General features: G+C 44.3%; 2 protein-coding genes across 3 annotated transcripts in view; one reads left to right on the top strand and one right to left on the bottom strand.

Moving 5' to 3' along the window:
- The window catches only part of SLC4A5 (solute carrier family 4 member 5), a 66,245-nt gene extending 54,651 nt beyond the window's left edge, over nt 1-11,594 (top strand). Inside the window, exons 21-26 of the mRNA XM_087875921.1 lie at nt 3,601-3,673; nt 4,085-4,153; nt 5,429-5,602; nt 6,460-6,621; nt 8,751-8,818; nt 10,909-11,594. Coding sequence (XP_087732047.1) covers nt 3,601-3,673; nt 4,085-4,153; nt 5,429-5,602; nt 6,460-6,621; nt 8,751-8,818; nt 10,909-11,077 — 715 coding nt within the window. The 3' untranslated portion in view covers nt 11,078-11,594. The remainder of the gene's footprint in view (nt 1-3,600; nt 3,674-4,084; nt 4,154-5,428; nt 5,603-6,459; nt 6,622-8,750; nt 8,819-10,908) is intronic.
- A 1,371-nt stretch (nt 11,595-12,965) lies between these two features.
- Nucleotides 12,966-19,940, bottom strand: MTHFD2 (methylenetetrahydrofolate dehydrogenase (NADP+ dependent) 2, methenyltetrahydrofolate cyclohydrolase). 2 transcript variants are annotated; one of them, XM_034430638.3, is made up of 8 exons: nt 19,666-19,940; nt 18,355-18,539; nt 17,575-17,697; nt 17,138-17,290; nt 16,268-16,375; nt 15,473-15,565; nt 15,086-15,211; nt 12,966-13,730 (listed from the first exon to the last, which is right to left on the bottom strand). In XM_034430638.3, exons 1-8 carry the CDS (start codon nt 19,800-19,802, stop codon nt 13,591-13,593), a joined length of 1,065 nt encoding a protein of 354 aa, XP_034286529.1. In that variant the 5' UTR covers nt 19,803-19,940; the 3' UTR covers nt 12,966-13,590. The 2 variants fall into 2 exon arrangements, with proteins under 2 accessions (XP_034286529.1, XP_034286530.1); XM_034430639.3 differs by lacking the exon at nt 16,268-16,375 and having other exon boundaries at nt 19,666-19,918.
- Between the last annotated feature and the right edge of the window lie 96 nt (nt 19,941-20,036).

Raw genomic sequence — 20,036 nt, 5'->3', positions numbered from 1 at the left:
ACTTTTGCACTCTCCTTCTTCATCTGCATCAAGAGGCTCTTTAATTCCTCTTCACTTTCTGCCATTAGAGTGATATCATGTGCATATCTGAGGTTGTTGATATTTCTCCCGGCAATCTTAATTCCAACTTTTGATTCACCTAGCCCCGCTTTTCTCATGATGTGCTCTGCATATAAGTTAAATAGGCAGGGTGACAGTATACAACCTTGCCGGACTCCTTTCCCAATTTTGAACCAATCAGTGGTTCCATGTCCAGTTCTCACTGTTGCTTCTTGACCCGCATGTAGGTTTCTCAAGAGACAAATAAGATGGTCTGGTACTCCCATCTCTTTAAGAACTTGCCACAATTTGTTGTGATCCACACAATCAAAGGCTTTAGCATAGTCAATGAAGCAGAAGTAGATGTTTTTCTGGAACTCCCTAGCTTTCTCCACGATCCAGCGTACATTGGCAATTTGATTTCTAGTTCCTCTGCCTCTTCGAAATCCTGCCTGTGCTTCGGATAGTTCTCGATCCACATACTGCTGGAGCCTACCTTATAGGACTTTAAGTATAACCTTACTAGCATGTGAAATGAGTGCAATGGTGTGATAATTTGAACATTCTCTGGCATTGCCTTTCTTTGAAATTTGAATGTAAACTGTCCTTTTCCAATCCTGTGGCCACTGTTGAGTTTTCCAAATTTGCTGGCAAATTGAGTGTAGCACTTTTACTGCATCGTCTTTTAAGATTTTGAATAGCTCAGCTGGAATACTGTCTCCTCCACTAGCTTTGTTGTTGCTCAGACTTCCTAAAGCCCATTTGACTTCACATTCGAGCCAGGATGTCTGGCTCGAGGTCAGTGACCACCCCATCGTGGTTATCAGGGATGTTAAGATCGTTCTTGTATAGTTCTTCTGTGTAATTTTGCCACCTCTTCTTAATCTCTTCTGCCTCTGTTAGGTCCCTGCCATTTTGGTCCTTTATCATGCCCATCTTTGCATAAAATGTTCCCTTCATATCTCCAATTTTTTTAAAGAGATCTCTGGTCCTCTCTATTCTTTGTTTTCTTCTATTTCTTTGCACTGTTCATTTAAGAAGGCATTCTTCTTAAATTCTTCTAGCTATTCTCTGGAAACCTGCATTCAACTGGGTGTATCTTTCTATTCCTCCCTTGCCTTTCGCTTCCCTTCTTTCCTCAGCTATTTGCAAAGCTTCCTCAGACAATCATTTTGCTTTCTTGCCTTTCTTTTTCTTTGGGATGGTTTTAGTTGCTACCTCTTGTACAATGTTGCGAACCACCATCCATAGTTCTTCAGGCACCCTGTCTAATTCCTTAAATCTATTTGTCACCTCTACTGTATATTCATCAGGGATATGATTTAGTTCATACCTGAGCGGCCTAGCGCTTTCCCCTACTTTCTTCAATTTAAAACTAAACTTTGCAACAAGAAGCTCATGATCTGAGCCACAGTCAGCTCCTGGTCTTGTTTTTACTGACTGTATAGAGCTTCTCCATCTTTGGCTGCAGAGCACTTAGTCAACCTGATTTCTGTGTTGACCGTCTGGTGATGTCCATGTGTAGAGTCGTCTCTTGGGTTGTTGGAAAAGAGTGTTTGCTATGACCATCGTATTCTCTTGACAAAATTCTATCAGCCTTTGCCCTGCTTCATTTTGTACTCCAAGGCCAAACTTGCCTGTTATTCCAGTTATCTTTTGGCTTCCTACTTTAGCATTCCAATCCTCCATGATGATAAGGACATCATTTTTTGGTGTTAATTCTATAAGGTGCTGTAGGGCTTCATAGAACCGGTCAATTTCATCCTCTTCAGTACCAGAGGTTGGGGCATAGACTTGGACTACTGTGATGTTAAATGGTTTGCCTTGGATTCAAACTGAGATCATTCAGTCATTTTGGAGATTGTATCCCAGTATTGCTTTTCCTACTCTTTTATTGACTATGAAGGCTACTCCATTTCTTCTGAGGGATTCTTGCCCACAGTAGTATACCCGATGGTCATCTGAATTTAGTTTGCTGACTCCTAAGATGTCGATGTTCAGTCTTGTCATCTCTTGTTTGACCACGTCCATCTTGCCTTGATTCATGGATCTTACATTACAGGTTCCTATGGAGAAAAAATCTTTACAGCATCGGACTTTCCTTTCACCACCAGATGCATCCCCAGCTGAGCGTCCTTTCGGCTTTGGCCCAGTCCCTTCACTCTTTCTGGTGCTACTAGTACTAGCCTTCTGCTCTTCCCCAGTAGCATATTGGACACCTTCCAACCTGAGGGGCTCATCTTCCAGCATCGTATCTTTTTTCCTTTTGGTACTGTCCACGGGGTTTTCATGGCAAAGATACTGGAGTGAGTTGCCATTTCCTTCTCCAGTGGATCACTTTTTGTCAGAACTCTCTGCTATGACCTGTCCGTCTTGGGTGTCCCTGCACAGCATAGCTCATAGCTTCATTGAGCTATGCAAACCCCTTCGCCACGACAAGGCAGTAATCCATGAAGGGGTGCAGTGCATATAATGTGTTTTCTTCTGGGGCTGCTGGATCTTTTGATTTGCTTAGGATGTTTTGAAGGGCTTTAGTTGGCTAGTGTGCTACGCTGATTCCATGTGGTTGTAGTAGTTTGTTAGTGTTTTTCTGAGATGTTCTTGAAGTATGGCAGTATTATTCTTTTTAGGGCTTGTGTTAGTTGTGCTCTATTGGATTGAGTGGTCAGGCACCTTTTGAATTAACTTGTATATGCTATGTTTCCTTTTTTCTGCTGCAGAGAGTCTGTGCTCTTCTAAATAAAGTTCTTACACAGTTTCTCTTGTGGAAGGTTGGGGTGTTGCTTTGGTAGTGGAGCACTTGGTTGGTATGGATGGTTGTGTTTCTAGTTTGTCATTGTAATCTCTGCTGATCAGGATGTGCAAGAAGGGTAGTGAGTTGTTTTCTTCTTCTCTGGTAAGCTGGATTGCTTTGAAAATGCTGATGGTTCTGTGGGTGTTTTCTAATTGGTTCTTTTTTAATATGGTGAAGGTGTCATCTACATGTCTGTTCCATATTTTGCGTTGTACGTGTGGAAGTACTTTGGTTTCTAGACATTGCATGCAGACCTCCATTTATCTGATGTTTTCTTGGACCGATGTGGGAATTCCAGTAGTTTTGAATGCTCCTTCTAACGTACAATTAAAACTAATCACTAATAAACGTAATCACAGATAGTGGCAGACACAGCCCCTGTGGTAGGAAAACCACCAGGCAAAGCCCTGCCATGCTTTCGTTCACAGCCTTCACTCTTTAGGGGCTTTTCCCCCCAAAGAGGCATTTATGACAGCCTCCTTGTCTCCTCGACTTCAGTTTGGAGAGACACTCCAGGCAGAGAGATGGATGGTCCCAGGCAGAGCAGCAGAAGGATTGGGTGAAAATAGATATCGCTACAGCTTTGTTTTCTGCTCTTTGTGGCTGAACTCTGCAGCTCCTCTGGAACAAACACCATGGACATTGTGATGGGTGGTAGTTCAACATCAGGAATGCAGGAAGATGTCATTAAACCTGGGAATCTAATAAAATATGTAAACATTGCACTCAAGGGCAGAACTCCATCTCTTTATTCTGATCTTTAACAGGGAGCAGAGAGTCACAGGGATTATTGTCTTCATTCTGACTGGGATTTCGGTCTTCCTGGCACCTATTCTCAAGGTAAAATATCTTAGCCTCATGATGTGGATTTAGCAAATGGCCCAGAAATTTTAAACCACCATCTGAAATGACAAGCAAGATTAATAGCTATTTACTCAAAATAAAGTTCATTCTGTGCAGTACAGATAGTCCTTAGTTAGTCCAACTGGGATTGGACACTTGATCAGTAAGTGCCATGGTTGCTAAGTGGAAATCTTGTGACCACAATGGATTTATGACCTCACTTCTCCTTTGATCGTTAAGCAAACATGTAACTTCCAACAGTCACTAAATGAGGCAGTCAATTAGTGAGGACTACTTGTATCAGATTACAGTTTTAAGTAGTTGATTTCTGAAAAGCAGGTTCACCTTTGACAACTCAGCAATATGTGTCTGTGTCCTTTACCTGGCTACTTGCTTTCTCTGCCGCAGTATATCCCCATGCCAGTCCTGTATGGAATCTTCCTCTACATGGGAGTGGCCTCACTCAATGGCATTCAGGTATGCACACAGAGGCTTCAGCTGGGAGCTTTGGATTTGTGCCGTCGGTCACCACTGCATTTTCATGCAAGGAGCCACCTTGCCAGGTTGGGCTTCTTCCTGTTTTTTAATTAGGCATGGTGGAAGAGGGTGAGACAAAATTGGAAAGGATCCGTCGGAGCCACAATTCCACTTTCAAGAAACCAACCAATATCTTGAAGGAGTCAAATTCTGCTTATCTAACCTTAGCCTTGGTAGCCACTTTTTCTTCTGCCCTTCAAGGCCATTGCTTTTGCTCTCTACAATGAGTGATCATTAGCAGATTCAGGATCAGGTGCAACAGCCATGGCTGCCACCTACTCTTCAATTGGGAGCCATGAGTCCAGGAGGAGCCCCAGTTTGCCTACCAACTCTCTCTGTCAGAGCAGTGTTGTCCAATCCACAGTTAAGGATGGGAGGTCTCAAGACCTGGAAGACCCTACAACCCATAGCTACTCAGCTTTGTCAGAGTTGAGCTGAAGCCTGAACAGCCTCCAACACTGGGAAGGCAACTTGACAGCCTCACTTGGACAACCAGGTGCAAAGATGTATAACTAAAAGTCCAGGTGATCCGTTTCCTCTAGACCCCTTTTTAATTGAGCCTGGAAATAATGAGGGTACAAGACAAACCCAGACACTAGTCATCATAGGTATTAGATGCACCACTGAGACTTTTCTCATTTGAAGTCACTGCTGGTTGCAAGACCTACAGTCAGAGTGAATGGAGAAGGGAGCTTTATCAGCCATTCAGATGAGACGTGGGCAGGACGCAGAGTCAGTATGCCAAGATTTTGACCTTATGCATTGTGTGTGCATGAGAGGGCTCCTCCCCTAACCTCACAGCTAATAAACTCCACCTCTGACATAGTCCTGAAGGACATTAAGGTACACCTCAACTCCACACAACATGGTATGAAAGTAGAGACTGCCAAGTCTCAAGACTGCCTTATAAAAATTGGTTCTCTAGCATCATCTGCTTAAGGGAAAGAATTATAGCAATCAGGGATCTCAGCAGGATATGAGCCAAAGATCAAGATGGCAACCACAATGGAGAGCACAATCAAAGCTCTGCCTGTGTTTTTTTATGTGTTGTGTGGGTAGACACTTCAGTTGCACTTTTTAAGCCTTGGGATATTCTTGGTAAAAATCCTGTTTTAATACACTTTCTTAGATGCAGTTGGCAATAACATCTGCTTCTACCTCTTTCCAGTGCTTTTTCCCTGCAACAAGTATTAATGTTTCATTGATTTTTAATAGTTTTGGGAGCGCTGCAAACTCTTCTTGATGCCGGCCAAGCACCAACCAGATTATGCCTACCTGCGTCATGTGCCCCTTCGAAAAATCCATTTGTTCACTACCACTCAGATTGTCTGCTTGGCCATCCTCTGGATCCTGAAATCCACAGTGGCAGCCATTATCTTCCCTGTTATGGTAGGCATCTCCGTATCATGTCATAACTTGCTCTGGGCCAACCTATCAATCTTGGTCCAAACAATGTGTTACTTGGTGGAGATCCACTCTTAAATCAATCAGCAGGAGCCTGAAGTAGGATTGAAGGTTATGGATACCAGCTAACCCAAGGCAGGTTGGTGCTACTTCCTTGTCTAGGGCTGAGAAGGAGGAAGCCAAATTCATGAAGGGAGCGTCTGTGGTTGAGGGAGGGCTTGAGTCTCCCCTCCAGCCAGTCCACCAAGCCCGAAAGGTTGGGAACCACTGTTGTAGAGGATGCTAACTTTGTGGCAACCTTGTGCTATTCTAACAAGTAGGACTTTTTGCAAGACTGCAGGAGGCTCTGTTTCTAAGGAGTCTCCATTTCTTTGTGGAGACTCCTAAAATACAGTTAGCTGCAGCTCATGAAAAGTCTGTGCCTTTTAATAAAACCTCTTAGCTAGGAAAGGCGTGTCAGGCTCCTTTTGAGCTGCCTACTATAGACTAACATGCTCTTCTTCTAAAATCTGTTAAGAATGAAAGACTACAGCACCCATATCCTTTCCCCAGCAAGCAATCCTTTGCACTGGATATGGAAATGTAACCATAATCAATGGTGGTGGCTGCAGGAGAGTACAATCTCTTAGCATGACAAATGAGGAGTAATCTTTCTCTCTTGCTTCCAGGCCAACTCGTGTTTTATTTTGAGTACAGTGTAATAAATCTCGCCTTTTCTCCTCTGCACCACACAATCCCTTCCTTTCCGGCACCAGCTGTTTGTAGCAGTTTGGGGGTGATGGCTGCAGCCTAGCCAATTCTGACCTTAGATACTTATTTTTATGTTGTTTCTCACCTTTCAGATTTTAGCCTTAATTTTAGTCCGGAAGATGTTGGACTTTGTCTTTTCCCAGCACGATCTGGCTTGGATTGATAACATTATTCCTGAAAAAGAGAAGGTGGATGACAAGAAGAAAGAAAAGAAGAAGAAAGGTCAAAGAACTGAGGAGGGGCACCCTGATGAGGTGTGTTAGAAACCGTGGGGAGGGAGGGGGTGATTTTATACAACAGTGTACAATCTACTGACAATAGACAAATTGATTCTTGGGCCTGGGCAATCTGCCTAACAAGTGAAGTGTGTCGGATGGACAAAACATTTATGCCATTTCATGTCCTAGAGCAGGGGTCCCCAACCCCCAGGCTGTGACCTGGTACTGTGCCGTGCAAGCAGCAGGCAAGTACTTGTGCATGGCTCCATTTGTGTGAGTGGCAGGCACTCACAAGTGTTCATGAAGCTCCATTTGTTCTCAAATTGAACTTCATGGACATGCACGAGTGCCCATCGCTCATGCAAATGGAACTGTGGGCACATGCACCTATCACTCACATGGAACCATTTCCTCTCCCCCACCCCTCTAGTCCGCAAAGCAGAAAAGTTGGAGACCACTGTCCTAAAGGAGGGGTTGAGTGTGCCTCACAGTGAGCACGTTGGAGCCTTGGCAAAAAGAAATGAAACTTCACTTCTTGCTTCTCTCCTGTGAAGTTTATATATTCCAATTTGCATTTCAAATGTTTTGGAGAATGCATTTGTGTCAAATAAACTGTCATCAGTATTTGTTTTTGCAATTACCCTGCATTTTGAATTGCCACTGCAAGACAGTGGCATGCAACCATCTTCAGCTAATCTTGAAAGAACTAGGGAGGGTCAATCCTGGTTAGTATTTGGACTGGAGCTCACAAAAAAAATCAGGGGGAAATGTCCTGGAAGAAAGCCACAACAAAATTCTTAGCAAGAAAACAACATGGACCATCCAGTCTGATTCAAAGGAGATTTTACCTTTCACTTTATTTAGAAATTACTGAATCATTTTCATGTATTCGTAATAAATATTTTTATTAAGTGTGCGGTACTCACATACCGGGTGAAATAGTTTAAATCACACAATCTTTGGATTAATTACAGAAAGTATTTGGACTAGGCAACTACACAGGCATCTTGCACCTGACCTACTGATATTGTTCAATGGCTGATGGCCTCTGCTTCTGAACCTCAGGATCTGCCCCGATCTGAATCTGCCTGTCCACAGAGTAGCTCATTGTCTTTTTCCCTTTCTTTTTCCCCAGCCCAAGTTTCCCTCTATTATAGCAGTCCCACTGGAACCTGCCTTGCCTCAACCCCCAAACAGTATCCATTGTATTTCCAGTAAGTAAAACACTCAAGTTTTACCAAGATGCTAAATTAACTGCTAACATAACCATAAAGAAATTCGGGGAATTTGTTCTCCACACAAGAATCATGGTAACGGAGTCAGACTGTGTGCTGGCTTGGAGATTCTCCTGCAGATATGCTGCAATTGGGCCCCCAGAGGCTGTGTTCTTTATTACTAACTCAGCTAGTTGTAGTTGATGTTTATTCACAACCTTAACCCTAACTTGCTTCTATGTGGCATTTATATGATTTAGAGCAATACTAGAACTAACCTATTCCAATTTGTTTTCTAATGGGTTGGCAGCATGCAGGTTCCTATAAATCCTTTGTGAGGTACACCTTCCAATCAGGTTAAAATATTGAAAACTTCTACCCAATGATGAGTCACATGAATCTTAGGGAAAACCATGGGAGAGTTGAAAACCAAAGACCCTCTGGACACGGGCATGCAAAAATGTTCCGACTTATGTATTTGAATCAGATGTTTATTTCATTGCATGTTGTCATTTTGGCAGCACTGCAATTTGATGCAGATGCTGCTGGTTCTAACGAGAACGTTCAGGTGGATGTGCCCTAGGCCGGTTCATGAAAGGAAGGAAACTCAAAAGGCTGGCCTGAGCACAAAAGTTATGTAACTGTTCCCCTGCTTCACTCCGTGCTGTCTTTCCTCTTTCAAGACATCATCACATCCCGAGAGTCTCGGGCTACTGATTTTTCAGGCTTTGGCCATGGCTTTGGTTGATTTAAGCTTTTGTGCAGCCACAAATTAATTTCCTTTCCCTTCAAATCTTCCTTCAGAGTGACAGAGAGGATGCAGGAAAAGGAAGTTTATGGCAAAATGGTTGTTCCTTTTTCAGCCTTCTCTTTTCTTCTCATCTCTTCACTGATTGTTTTGTTCTTCCTTACCTTGGAACAGCTTCACGTGCATCTTATGTTTCTCTCCAGGAGAAGAATCTTCCAGTTGGAGTTTTGCATTCTGATTCCTCCCCTAACAATTCTGATCCAGATCGCAGGTAACAAATGTATTTCACTGAGTTTGCATTGGTTTTAATTTCTTTACAACTCTCAAATCTATCAAGAGGTTTGTAGGTATTAAATTTTTTACAGTAAAAGTAATGTTATGCCAGTTGTCAACTATGTTTATCTTAAAATGGGGTTCTTAAATTAGTAACCTAGAGGGACTCAAACATTTTTTAAAGTTTTGACTCAAGAATGATGATCAAACCCAAACTTTCGAATCTTACGTTTATGAATCTTGCTTCCTTTTCCTAGCAGAAGCAAAAGGATGCTAAAAACTATCAACATAGTCTTATTTTAGTTATTACTTGTTATAGAAATTTGTTTTCCAATAACATTGTTTATATTTACAATCTCTATTTAGTTTTATTCTTTTTGTGTCTTCATGTCAGTGCTGATTGTGCTTTTCACAATCTGATTCTCTCCTCCTCCTCTTCTTTTCCACCCAATTGGCTTCATGCCTAATTGGGATTAAAACTTGCTTTTCCCCAGTTTCTAGCTTGATGTCTACTGCACCAAACTAGTTCTCCAATTTGTTTTTCAAAATATTTATATGTGTGTTAAAATCCATTTTTATGGCCAAAGTATAAAGTTTTGTAATTTGTTTTGAGTACCAGTCTGGTGTAGTGATTCAGGCATCAAGCTAGAAACTGGGAAATTGTGAGTTCTAGTCTCACGTTAGGCACAAAAGCCATCTGGGTGATCTTGGGCCAGTTATTTTCTCTCAGCAAGGAGAAAGGAGGAGAGAAGGAAGTAAACCATTTCTGAAAATCTTGCCAAGAAAAATGCAGCAGGAGTCAAAAACTGACTTTGAATCACAAAAAGAATGCTTTGGTTAAAGTAGAAGTATTTCATTATATATTTGGTGCAACTGAAATAGGCAAAACATTTGGACATTGGCTATGTGTGTACCAATAGTTGGGTTTGCTTCTCTCAGATTGAATTGAATGTCTCCAGCTGAGAAATCTCCCACTGTGGCGTATTTTTCCATAGCCTGTGGGCTACTGTGTACATGTCAGTGAAATTCAGCATTTTACCTGTGCTTGTAAGGAATGTTAAATAAATAGTGATATACTCACTGCTAGGAGGAGAGCTGTGCTATGCTTATGCCTTTTAATGCAATTGGTTAGAGAAAGCGCTAGACTGCTAGTAGGAAGACTAAGTCACTGATTGTTTAGTACTGAAATTTATCTCAAATTCCATACAAAGTCTAATTTTATTTCAAAATATTGAAACTGGAATTCATTAGGGTTTACCTTTTAAAAAAGGATAAAGGCTTCCTAATATTTTGTATATATATGCTAGCTATTCAGTGAAAGGATATGTCAGTGAAGACTTATGTTTGCTCACTTTAAAGCAATCGTTTCACCTACCCCTCTTCTGTTCTTCTTTTCCTTCTTTATTCATTGCCCCAAGCCTAACAGTTGGGTATGTACAATTCTCCTCTTTCACGACTCAACTCCAGCCTTCTATTAAAGCTGACAACCATCCACTAAACCATTGTTAGTTTTGAGATGTCATAAAACATAGCTATTTTTAGAAACTAATGCTTTAAAAATAAGGAGGTATTCCTCTGAGTCAGTTAATTCTCAGCAACCGTCTGGACAAGTTCCTGCAGTTTTCTTGGCACACTTCAGAAGTGGGTTTTCCTTGCTTTTTTCCTGAGGTTGCGAGAGAGTAACCGGTTCAAAGCAAGACTGGAATTCACAAGCTCCTGGTTTCTTACCCTGCTACCTTTAATTTTACCACCACAGTTTCTCAAGGAGAGATTGAGAGCATTAGGAAAAGTGGAAAACATGAAAATAGTAAAATATAAAGAGCAAGAAAGGGATGGGAAATGTCCTAGTGTCCCAGAGTAAAGTGGAATTTAAAATTAATCTGGACAGTTCTGGAGCTGACTGGGAAAATCAATTCAGGCACTGAGAGAAAAAGCTTTCGTTTCTATGCACCATTCTAGGCAAGCACCATCTTTGCTTGCCAGGTTAGAGGAATAAAGGGCAAAGAAATAATATTGATCTTAATTGTTTGACTGCAGCTTCTTTTCTGAGATAAATTCCTAATTCCAATTTATTTGCCTTTCTTGTAGTATTACACTTCATTTGAAGATTTCCTGCCCATCTTCTCCTGCCTTTAGCTATTCTCGAAGCCCCATCTGTACTGTACCCCAGGTGAAGATAGAGATGGGATCCAATTATGAAGATACCGACACCGAGAGACAGCACCCCCAGGACATGGGCAGTGAAACTACCCTCTAGTCTCCACGTGCCTTTCCCCCCTATATTATAGACCCAGAGGTCACTGGGTTTTCCTGGGCCTTATTCACCACTAAAGAATTGAACACAAACATTAGATGAGTTGTGGATCTCAAGCAGACTTTGATTCAGACATTGTGGGATAGTTCAGGACCAGAGTCTATGGGGGTAAAGGAATTCCTTAGACTGGGAGCAATTTTAGCTTATCAGATTGCATCCTTGTTGAACATTGTGATGATGAGATGTTCCCGGCATTCTTCAGCATCTTTAACTTGAATTTATTCTGTGTTGCAGCAGTCTGGAATTCAGTTTAGCCAGTAGCTGAGCATTTAATCCAAGGAGCCATAAAACCACCCCTCTGATTTCTCACTTTTTTTTGCACACTTCTTGACTAAACCTAAATTTCTAAGTAACAAAGCAGGCGTCACTCCTAAACTATGATTTGAGAAAATGGGTGGAACACTCCCATTCCATTCATCCATTCCTACCAAATGGATGGAAGAACTGATCTGTGCTTCTCTGAACAAGAAAAAAAACAGCTGTGTTGGAAATGGGGTCAAAATCTAACCAAGGAAAGAAAATTAAGTTTACTGTTGCTGTCCTCTTTAACCAAAATCCTATTTCTCTCTTCTTCAAAATGGATCTGATGATGAGCCATTCCATCACCCAGCACAAACTTGTTGCCACCATCCTTGCCATCATGATGGCAACACAGCATTAGTGGCAAAACACTGGCATCATACTCTTATGAGGAAAGTGAATGAACCCCAATTATAGCTTTTAATAAATGTGAAGATATGTACCGTATTTTTTGGAGTATAAGACATTTATTTATTATTATTATTTATTTATTTATTCAATCTGTATGCCGCCCCTCTCCAAAGACTCAGGGTGGCTCACAATGTATTTAAAATCATTATAAAAAACATTTAAAAATTAAAAACATTAAACTCATTCACACCATTCATGGCTGGATCTCGCCGGATCACAAGAGCGAGATCAATGGCCCCAGGCCTGCTGGAAAAGCCAGGTCTTCACCACTTTTCGGAAGGCCAATAGGGTGGGGATGGTCCGGACCTCAGGAGGTAACTGGTTCCAGAGAGCTGGGGCAGCCACAGAGAAGGCCCTCCTCCGTGGGCCTGCCAGCCAGCATTGTTTAGCTGATAGGACCTGGAGGAGACCAACTCTGTGGGATCTTACCAGTCGTTGGGAGTTATGCAATAGAAGGCGGTCTCAAAGATACCCTGGCCCTGAGCCATGTAGGGCTTTAAAGGTAATAACCAACACCTTGAATTATGACCGGAGACCAATAGGGAACCAGTGCAGCTTGCGGAGAATTGGTGTAATGTGGGTGTACCTAGGTGCATCCACGACAGCTTGCGCGGCTGCATTCTGGACCAACTGTAGTCTCCGAACACTTTTCAAGGGTAGCCCCATGTAGACATACTTTCCCCCCCCAAAAAATAGGCTGAAAATTTGGGTGTGTCTTATACTCCGAATGTAGCTTTTTTGAGTGAAGCGATCTCAGTGCTTTGCCTGCTTTTCTCATTGCTTCTCTCCAAAGATCAACTGTGCTTTAGAAGCTGTTTTTCAGCCCTAACAAGGCGCTAGCGAGTGAATCATCTTCCGAGCTTTGCCTGCTTTTCTCATTGCTTCTCTCCAAAGATCAACTGTGCTTTAGAAGCTGTTTTTCATCCAAATTATGACATAACAAATTATGCTGACACTTTTCTGCCAATCCCAGGATGGCAGAAACATTCATTAATTTGACCACAAGGAAACACACAGGATTACCTTCCCAGCAGAGACCCTGCAATGTCGGACAGAAAAAGACTGCCAGCCATGCCACAGCTAAATTCAATCTGACAAAATATATGATGGAACTCAAGACTTTACAAGCAAGTAACAATTACTTTTATTCAGATACATCCAGCAATATTACTACTTGCTCAGATAAACACAAAGCAAGTTGAAATAAGCATGGAGAACTCACATTTATTTTGTCTTAAGCATCGTCTAGCTTTCAAGCCAATTTTTCCTTTAAAACAGGAAAAAACTGAGTACTGAACAGGCTGAACTGCTTTGCTAAGCACTATTAAATATAAATATGGCTTTGTAGAAAATAGTAACTTTTGACTCCAGATTAGCTGCATTATAATCCTAACAAATAATTTATATCCTGGCTTCAGCCAAGGTTAGTCAATTCAAGTGTATGCTAAAACATTTTTACTATAAAAACACATTTTTGGCCCTTTGTTACTCTTTCAGGCTGCCTAAAGAGTGAGGAATCAACTTTCTCATTCAAGTTGTATTCTCATTTTCTGCATTTCAGAATAGCAGTTTAAAAGATAGGAATCATGTATACGACTGGCAGGGGCTACGCTGCCTTGGAAGAAAATTGCTTCATATAAATATTGCAGAGCAGCTGGCCAAAACATTTCATCAAATAAATAAATACTGCATTGCTTCTAGGGAGACAATCTGGAATGTCACTTTTGGCCACAAGAAGTCCATCATCAAGCAGTGAAGGTTTCAAAATGCTGGGCTCGCAGCATTTTCTTGGCAGCAATAATGGTATTTTTCATAAGCATAGCAACAGTCATGGGGCCAACCCCACCAGGAACTGGCGTGATGTAACTGGCTTTCTGCTTGACTCCTGAAAAAGGGGAAAGAAAGAAGAAGTGCAGCATTTAGATGGCAGCTCTAAGAATAACAGAGTAACAGTTGGAAGAGACCTTGGAGGGCTTCTAGTCTAACCTCCTGCTCAAGCAGCACCCAGACTATCCAACTATCCAACCTCTTCTTAAAACCTCCAGTGATGGAGTACCCACAACTGCTGGAGGGAAGCAGTTCCACGGGTTAATTCTTCTCACTCTCAGACAATTTATCCTTAGTTCTAAGTTGGATCTCTTTTTAATAATTTATTACTTCTTGTCCTGCCTTCAAATGCTTTGGAGAATAAGTTGATCCCGTCTTGTGATAGAAGTCTTCCAATATTTGAGAGGCTATCATGTCACCCCTAGTCCTTCTCTCTGTCAGACCAGATGCACTGAGGTCCTGCAACTATTCATCATGCGCTTTAGTCTCCAGTCCCCTAATCGTCTTTGTTGCTCTTCTTTGCACCCTTTGCACTGTCTCAAAAATCTTTTTTGTGTCGTGGTGACCATAAGTGCAGTATTTCAAATGCGGTCTTACCAGTGCAGTAAGTAAAGCAGTACTTCATATGATTTTGACATTATCCCTCTGACAGTGCAGCCTAGGACTATCCTGGGGGTTTTGGTAGATGCAGCACACTGCTGGCTTATATCTAAGTGGTTGTCCACTAGGATTCCTAGAACCTCTCACACAGTTACTGCTGTTGTGCCAAGTACCTCATATTCTATATAACTCTGCATTTAGTTTTTCTTGCCCGTGTAAAACCTTACTTTTCTCATTACTGAATTGCATTGCATTGCATTGAATTTCTTAACTGCAAGAAAGTCCCTTGTCTCGTAACTGAGTTCCCCCTTCACAGAATACCCTCCTGCGACTGCCCTCCTCCCTCCTTTTCACAATGGCCTCGAGCTTTTGTTAACTGTACAGCAACTCAAGATCAGGGTTCAGATGATACACACTCATTTTCTGAACCCTTGGCTTTGAATGACTGAAATAAGATCACATACAGAAAGTCACAACAACTTTCCAAATCCCATAACCTACCCAAAGCTTTTCCCAATAGAGATGCAGTATAAAGTTACAGGGAAGAACTACAGGCTCTGGGGACAAAGTATTTAATAGTTAGCTACATTACCACCAACTTCATTTCCTGCCATTTGGAAAAGTGATGCAAGTTGTCCAAAGATTAGCTTCCTAACTTGTTCAAAACTACAAATTACTTTCTGCATTAGAGTAGGCATGTAGAGGCAAGTGATATTATAGCTCCAGTAGTTGAAATTGGGCCCCCTACCCCCTTGTCAGAATGCAAATCTTCATATCAAGAAGGGATTTAGACCTTACAAATCAATTGCCTACCTTCAAAATCCACATCTCCAACAAGTTTTGGCTTGGCAGTGACAGGATCCTGGATTCTGTTTATGCCAACATCAATTACAGCAGCTCCTTCTTTGATCATATCAGCTGTAATCAGATTGGGAATGCCTGAAAAACAGTAGTTAATATAAAAAAACTACTATGGTTTGCTTAGTTCACCGAGGTGACAGAAAGACAGAAAACGCAGATCATGGCCAGGCCTTTGGCTTGGGACCCCTCCCGAGAGCTCCACATGACTTTCCAGAATGCAGAAGGGCCCCTGCAGAGGCTTCCTAGCACTGTCACTTGGTTGGGGGTCAATAGCTTCCCCTCACCTCAGGAGGTTCTTTTTTCAATTTTCTCTCCTAAACAAGCCGCTCAAGACCTTACCTGCAGCTGCAACCACAATGTCAGCAAGGATTGTGTGCTGTTTGAGCTGCTCTTTTGGAGTGTAGCGGTGAGAAATTGTTACTGTTGCATCCCCTAAAAAATAATAAAATATAATAATAAAATATGATAAACAACAATAATAATGATGGAACAATTTACTCTGGACCCATTAAAAAGCCATATAAAGCAGAAATGAATGAAGCTCATGTTTCCTAGAGAGCCTGAAAGTTTTGCAAACAACTTGTTAAATTCCTGCATTGTAATTAATAGCAGTGGCACTAGAATAGACGATAGGATCAAGATCTGGGATGGTTTGAGCTGAAAGGACCATAAATTCTATCCTGCTCAAAACAACTCTTGGACTAAGCAATCTAGCTTTAATCCGGAAGCCCCTCCGACTGGGCTACAGTTGAGGGATCTTGTGGGTTTCACCGAAGAAAACAAGGTTTGTACGGTCCTGAGAAAGCAACTGACCCCAACATATCAAAGTGGGTGGATTGCAGCCTTGGAGGAAGACGCTCCTGCAGAGATGGCAGTGTGCTTCCCCTACTGGCCATTCACATCTACCCTCCAGTTCAGAGGACTCTTGATTCCAAGAAACCAGCATCTTGGAAATGCAACAACACAAAGATGCAGCTCACTGCTCTCTGCCTGCCTGCTTTGGCCTTTAGGCTGGCAAGCTGGCTCCTTGGCCCTCTCACCCCTCCTGAAATGTGCCTCCGTATTGCCACAATGAGGGCACACAAGTCTCAACTTTTCCCCCAAAGCTATGCGTTAACTCATCTAGGCCCTCACCTCCTGGGCGCTCATGCCGTCCGTCTGTGTGGAGAAGCATTGCAATGGGCATGCCAACGTTCTTGGATCGCCCTGCCACCACCACATTCTTGCCCAGGGTTGGGATCCCTGCAGTAAAGTACACAAAAGCCCCTCAGGGAAGGTGTTTTCCCGGGAATATCGCCATCAACAGGATAGCAAAAGCAATAGCATTTAGACTTAGGTACTGGTAGTCCTCAACGTACAATCACAATTCAGCCCAAAATGTATGTGGCTAACTGGGAAATTTGTTAAGTGAATCTTGCCCTATTTTAAAACTTTTCTTGCCACTGTCAGCTGCCCCCTCTTCTCCTTATGTCAGCACTAGAGTAAATGCAGGTTGAAGTGCTGACAGCCACATTTGTTAAGTGAATCACTTAACAAACAGTTGTTAAATTAGTAACATGGTTGTTGAGCGAATCTGGTTTTCCCATTTATTTTGCTTGTCAGGAGATTGAAAAGGGGATCACATGACCCCGGGGCACTGCGGCCATCATAAACATGAACCAGTTGTCAAGCATCCAAATCATATGACCATGGGGATGCTACAACGGTCATAAGTGTGAAAAATGGTCGTAAGCCACTTTTTTCAATGCCATTGTAACTTTGAACGGTCACTAAGCGAACTGTTGTAAGTTAAGGACTACTGTACCATTCTCCATAGTGTTTTACAGCAGTCTCTGACCAATTTACAGAGTCAGCATGTTACTCCCAACATCTGGGTCCTCATTTTACCAACCTCAAGGCTGAGTCAACCTTGAGCCGGTCAGGATGGAACTGCTGGCCCTGGGCAGTCAGCCTGCAATACTGCCTCCTAGCCCCTGTGCCACAGGATAGGCACCCTGCTCCTACCTGTCCTCTTGATGATTTCCCACACGCCCCAAGGTGTGGCAGGCAACATGGAATATTGGTCCAAGCACATGCGGCCTACATTCACCACGTGGAATCCATCCACATCCTTTTCAGGGTTCACAGCGTTGCAGATCTTTCGCTCGTCAATATGCTCTGCAAGAAAGGGGAGACTCTCAGTGTGACGGATTTCACATGTCTGACCACAAAATGGGGCACTGGCAAGGAGCGAGGGGAGTTATCAAGAAGTGAGACTGCAAAGTGTTGACGGATGATAGGAATTCATCTGAAGGAGGGTTACTGCACAAAGTGCAATTGACTGGACTTGCAAAACTCAGAAGGGACGGGTTGCTTCGCAGCATTACAGTTCAACTTGGTGCATTCCAAAGATCAGGAATGTCTGATACAAATCTCCCCACAAAAGCCCAGGACTTGCTCACCTGGTAAAGGAAGCTGTACAAGCAGGCCATCGACATTGGTATCATGATTTAGTTTGACAATTAAATCAAGCAGCTCCTCTTCTGTGATAGAGGCCGGTTTCAGGATTGTCTCACTACTAATTCCTGCAAGGAACAAATGCAATATAAGGAGATGGAAGTTACTCGAAACGGCCTCTCCACATGCCAGTTGATGTGGCCCAGAATAGAAGAGGCTGACAACATGCGGTTCAGGAACACCTCTCAGCAGCTGTCCAAGATCCTGCTTTGGGACTGCAGTCTTGGCTGCTGCACCCATGTCTACCGATTGCAGGAACAACCCAGAAAGCAGCTGTGAATAACAAACTCTCCTGCAAGGTCCCATCCTCATCCGCCATAAAACATCCAAGGGCCTGAAATTTCCTATGCAATTGCTAAATTCTGTGTCCCAGTCATAAGACTTTGCTATGTGCGGATCCACCAGTGCCAAAGCTGGTGATTCCCTTACGCTGAGATTTATGTTGCATTTGGGTTTTTTTTATGATCTTGAACTGTCCTAAAATCTGCATGTTACACTTACTGACTCTGAAGTGAAGCTGCAGCAGCTGCCCGTCTTCAAGAGGAGGGGGCATATGAACCTTCAAAAGACAACCCCACCCTTTCTTTCTCTGAAGAACAGGCCCACAGCATTGCTCGAGCAAGCGCTGCCTGGCAGAAGGCCAGAGAGAAGGCGGACGGACACCCCAGATTTAGCCTGCCCTGCTCCCGACAGCTAGCTGGGAAAGTCAGCTCAGGCAAACTCACCCACGTCAGCGGCTGCTCGGGTCTTGTTCAGCACATAGGAGTGGCTGGCAGGATTTTCTCCCACTAGAACTACGCTGAGATGGGGCCTTTTGTGGCCAGCAGCAACCCATTGTTCTACTTCGTGGCAGGCTTCTCGCCTAATCTGCCGGGCCAGCTTCTGTCCAGAAATGACAACTGCTTCATTCCTGCAAAGGAGGAGCTCTTCAGACTTCCCAGAATTGGGCCTCGGTTTCCCTAAGCAGCCCGGGTCATTTGTGCACACTGTCCCCAGTTGACAAACACGGGCCAGATAAAATGAATCGAAGTACGTTCTCTGAAGGAGGCCACACACAACATCTCAGCCGCAAGGAGTGGCTGCGCAGAGGTTGGGGTAACTTCAGACCTGAGCCCCAACTGGGCGCCCAGAAACCTCCCTCTGACACTTCAAAGTTCCACCTTCCACAGCCTGTGGAATCCTAGGCAGAGAGATGAGAGGTTTGACCTCAGGATGGGAGGCTGCAGTGTTCGGTTTCTCCTGGTACTCCACTTCCTCTTTGTTTGATACCCTCCTTTCTAGCCTATGCGGTTTTCCCTACAAACTTCACCCGGGAGCCTTCAATCCAGCTTTGGCACCCTGCTTTCTTGTCACTGGCCACCCTGTACAACCAAGCCGCTGCTGGGCAATTCAAAGACGGAGCCCTGGGGGCAGCCTTTCCTATGACCCGTTACTCCAGAGGGCAAATGGTCGCGATCACAACTTGCTTATCTCGTTGCAAAGAGCACCCAAGCCAAGCGACTCCCCGAGCAAGGAAGCCACAAAGGCGGCCGGCGCGCCTCCTGCCTTGAGGGGCTTTCAGGATAAGGCGCTCCAAACTAGCAACCACGTTCTCAGTGTTGCATCATGCATGGATGAGGCTTTCGTGGGTGCGGAAATTTCCCGCTGGAGGAATCCAAGGCAAGGCGCGCAGCCCAGGCAGCGAACGCGGAGCTCTGGCCACGCCACTTTTGCCCGGCAGGTGGGCTGGACTACAGCACCCATCGGCCGAAGCAAGCTTTGGGAGGACTCAGCGCTATGGGGGATCCGCCAAGCGCTCCCGGGGCCGTGGATGGGCGGGCGAGGCGATGCAAGGAGCCCGCAAGATTTCATCAGCCTGCAGCGCGGCGAGCGGCCACTGGGGGGCCCGGTCCTCCGCCAGCCCAGCGCGGCTGGGTCCTCCCCGAGAGGCAGCCGCCGAGGGAGGGAGCGGGAGCCCCGGGCAGCGCCCTCCGGTATGCCGCGCCCGGCTTCGGAGGCTCCCCCAGCGGAGCCCCAATCGCACCCCCTCCGCTTACCTGGGGGCCGTCAGATGCAGCCGACGCGCAGCCCTGGGCAGGTGTCGGCAGCCGCAGCCATCGCAGCCGCCGCCCCCTCCCCAGGCGGCCCGGGCCGAGGCTCGGAGGAGCAAGCGCGGGTAACCCAGAGGCGCCATAGCCGCGAGAGCGACACGGAGGAGAAGCCGCGGCGGCTCGAAGGCGGAAAGCGGAAAGCGTCCACCAAGCTCGCCTTATAAAAACTCCCGCCCCGCCCCGCGCGGCGCCATTGGCTGGAACGGAGGGGGCCCTTGCGCAGGCAACGACGACAGCGAGGAGCTCCGCGATTGGCGGAGGGAAAAACTGACGTAACACACGGAACCACAAGGACAAAAGGCGGGCCGAGGCGGCTG

The sequence above is a fragment of the Pantherophis guttatus genome, chromosome 9 (assembly GCF_059756535.1).
Source record: "Pantherophis guttatus breed Tessera chromosome 9, ASM5975653v1, whole genome shotgun sequence".
Classification (NCBI taxonomy): Eukaryota; Metazoa; Chordata; class Lepidosauria; order Squamata; family Colubridae; genus Pantherophis; species Pantherophis guttatus.
Note: the sequence above shows the minus strand (reverse complement) of the source record. Positions and strands in the feature narration are given on the sequence as shown.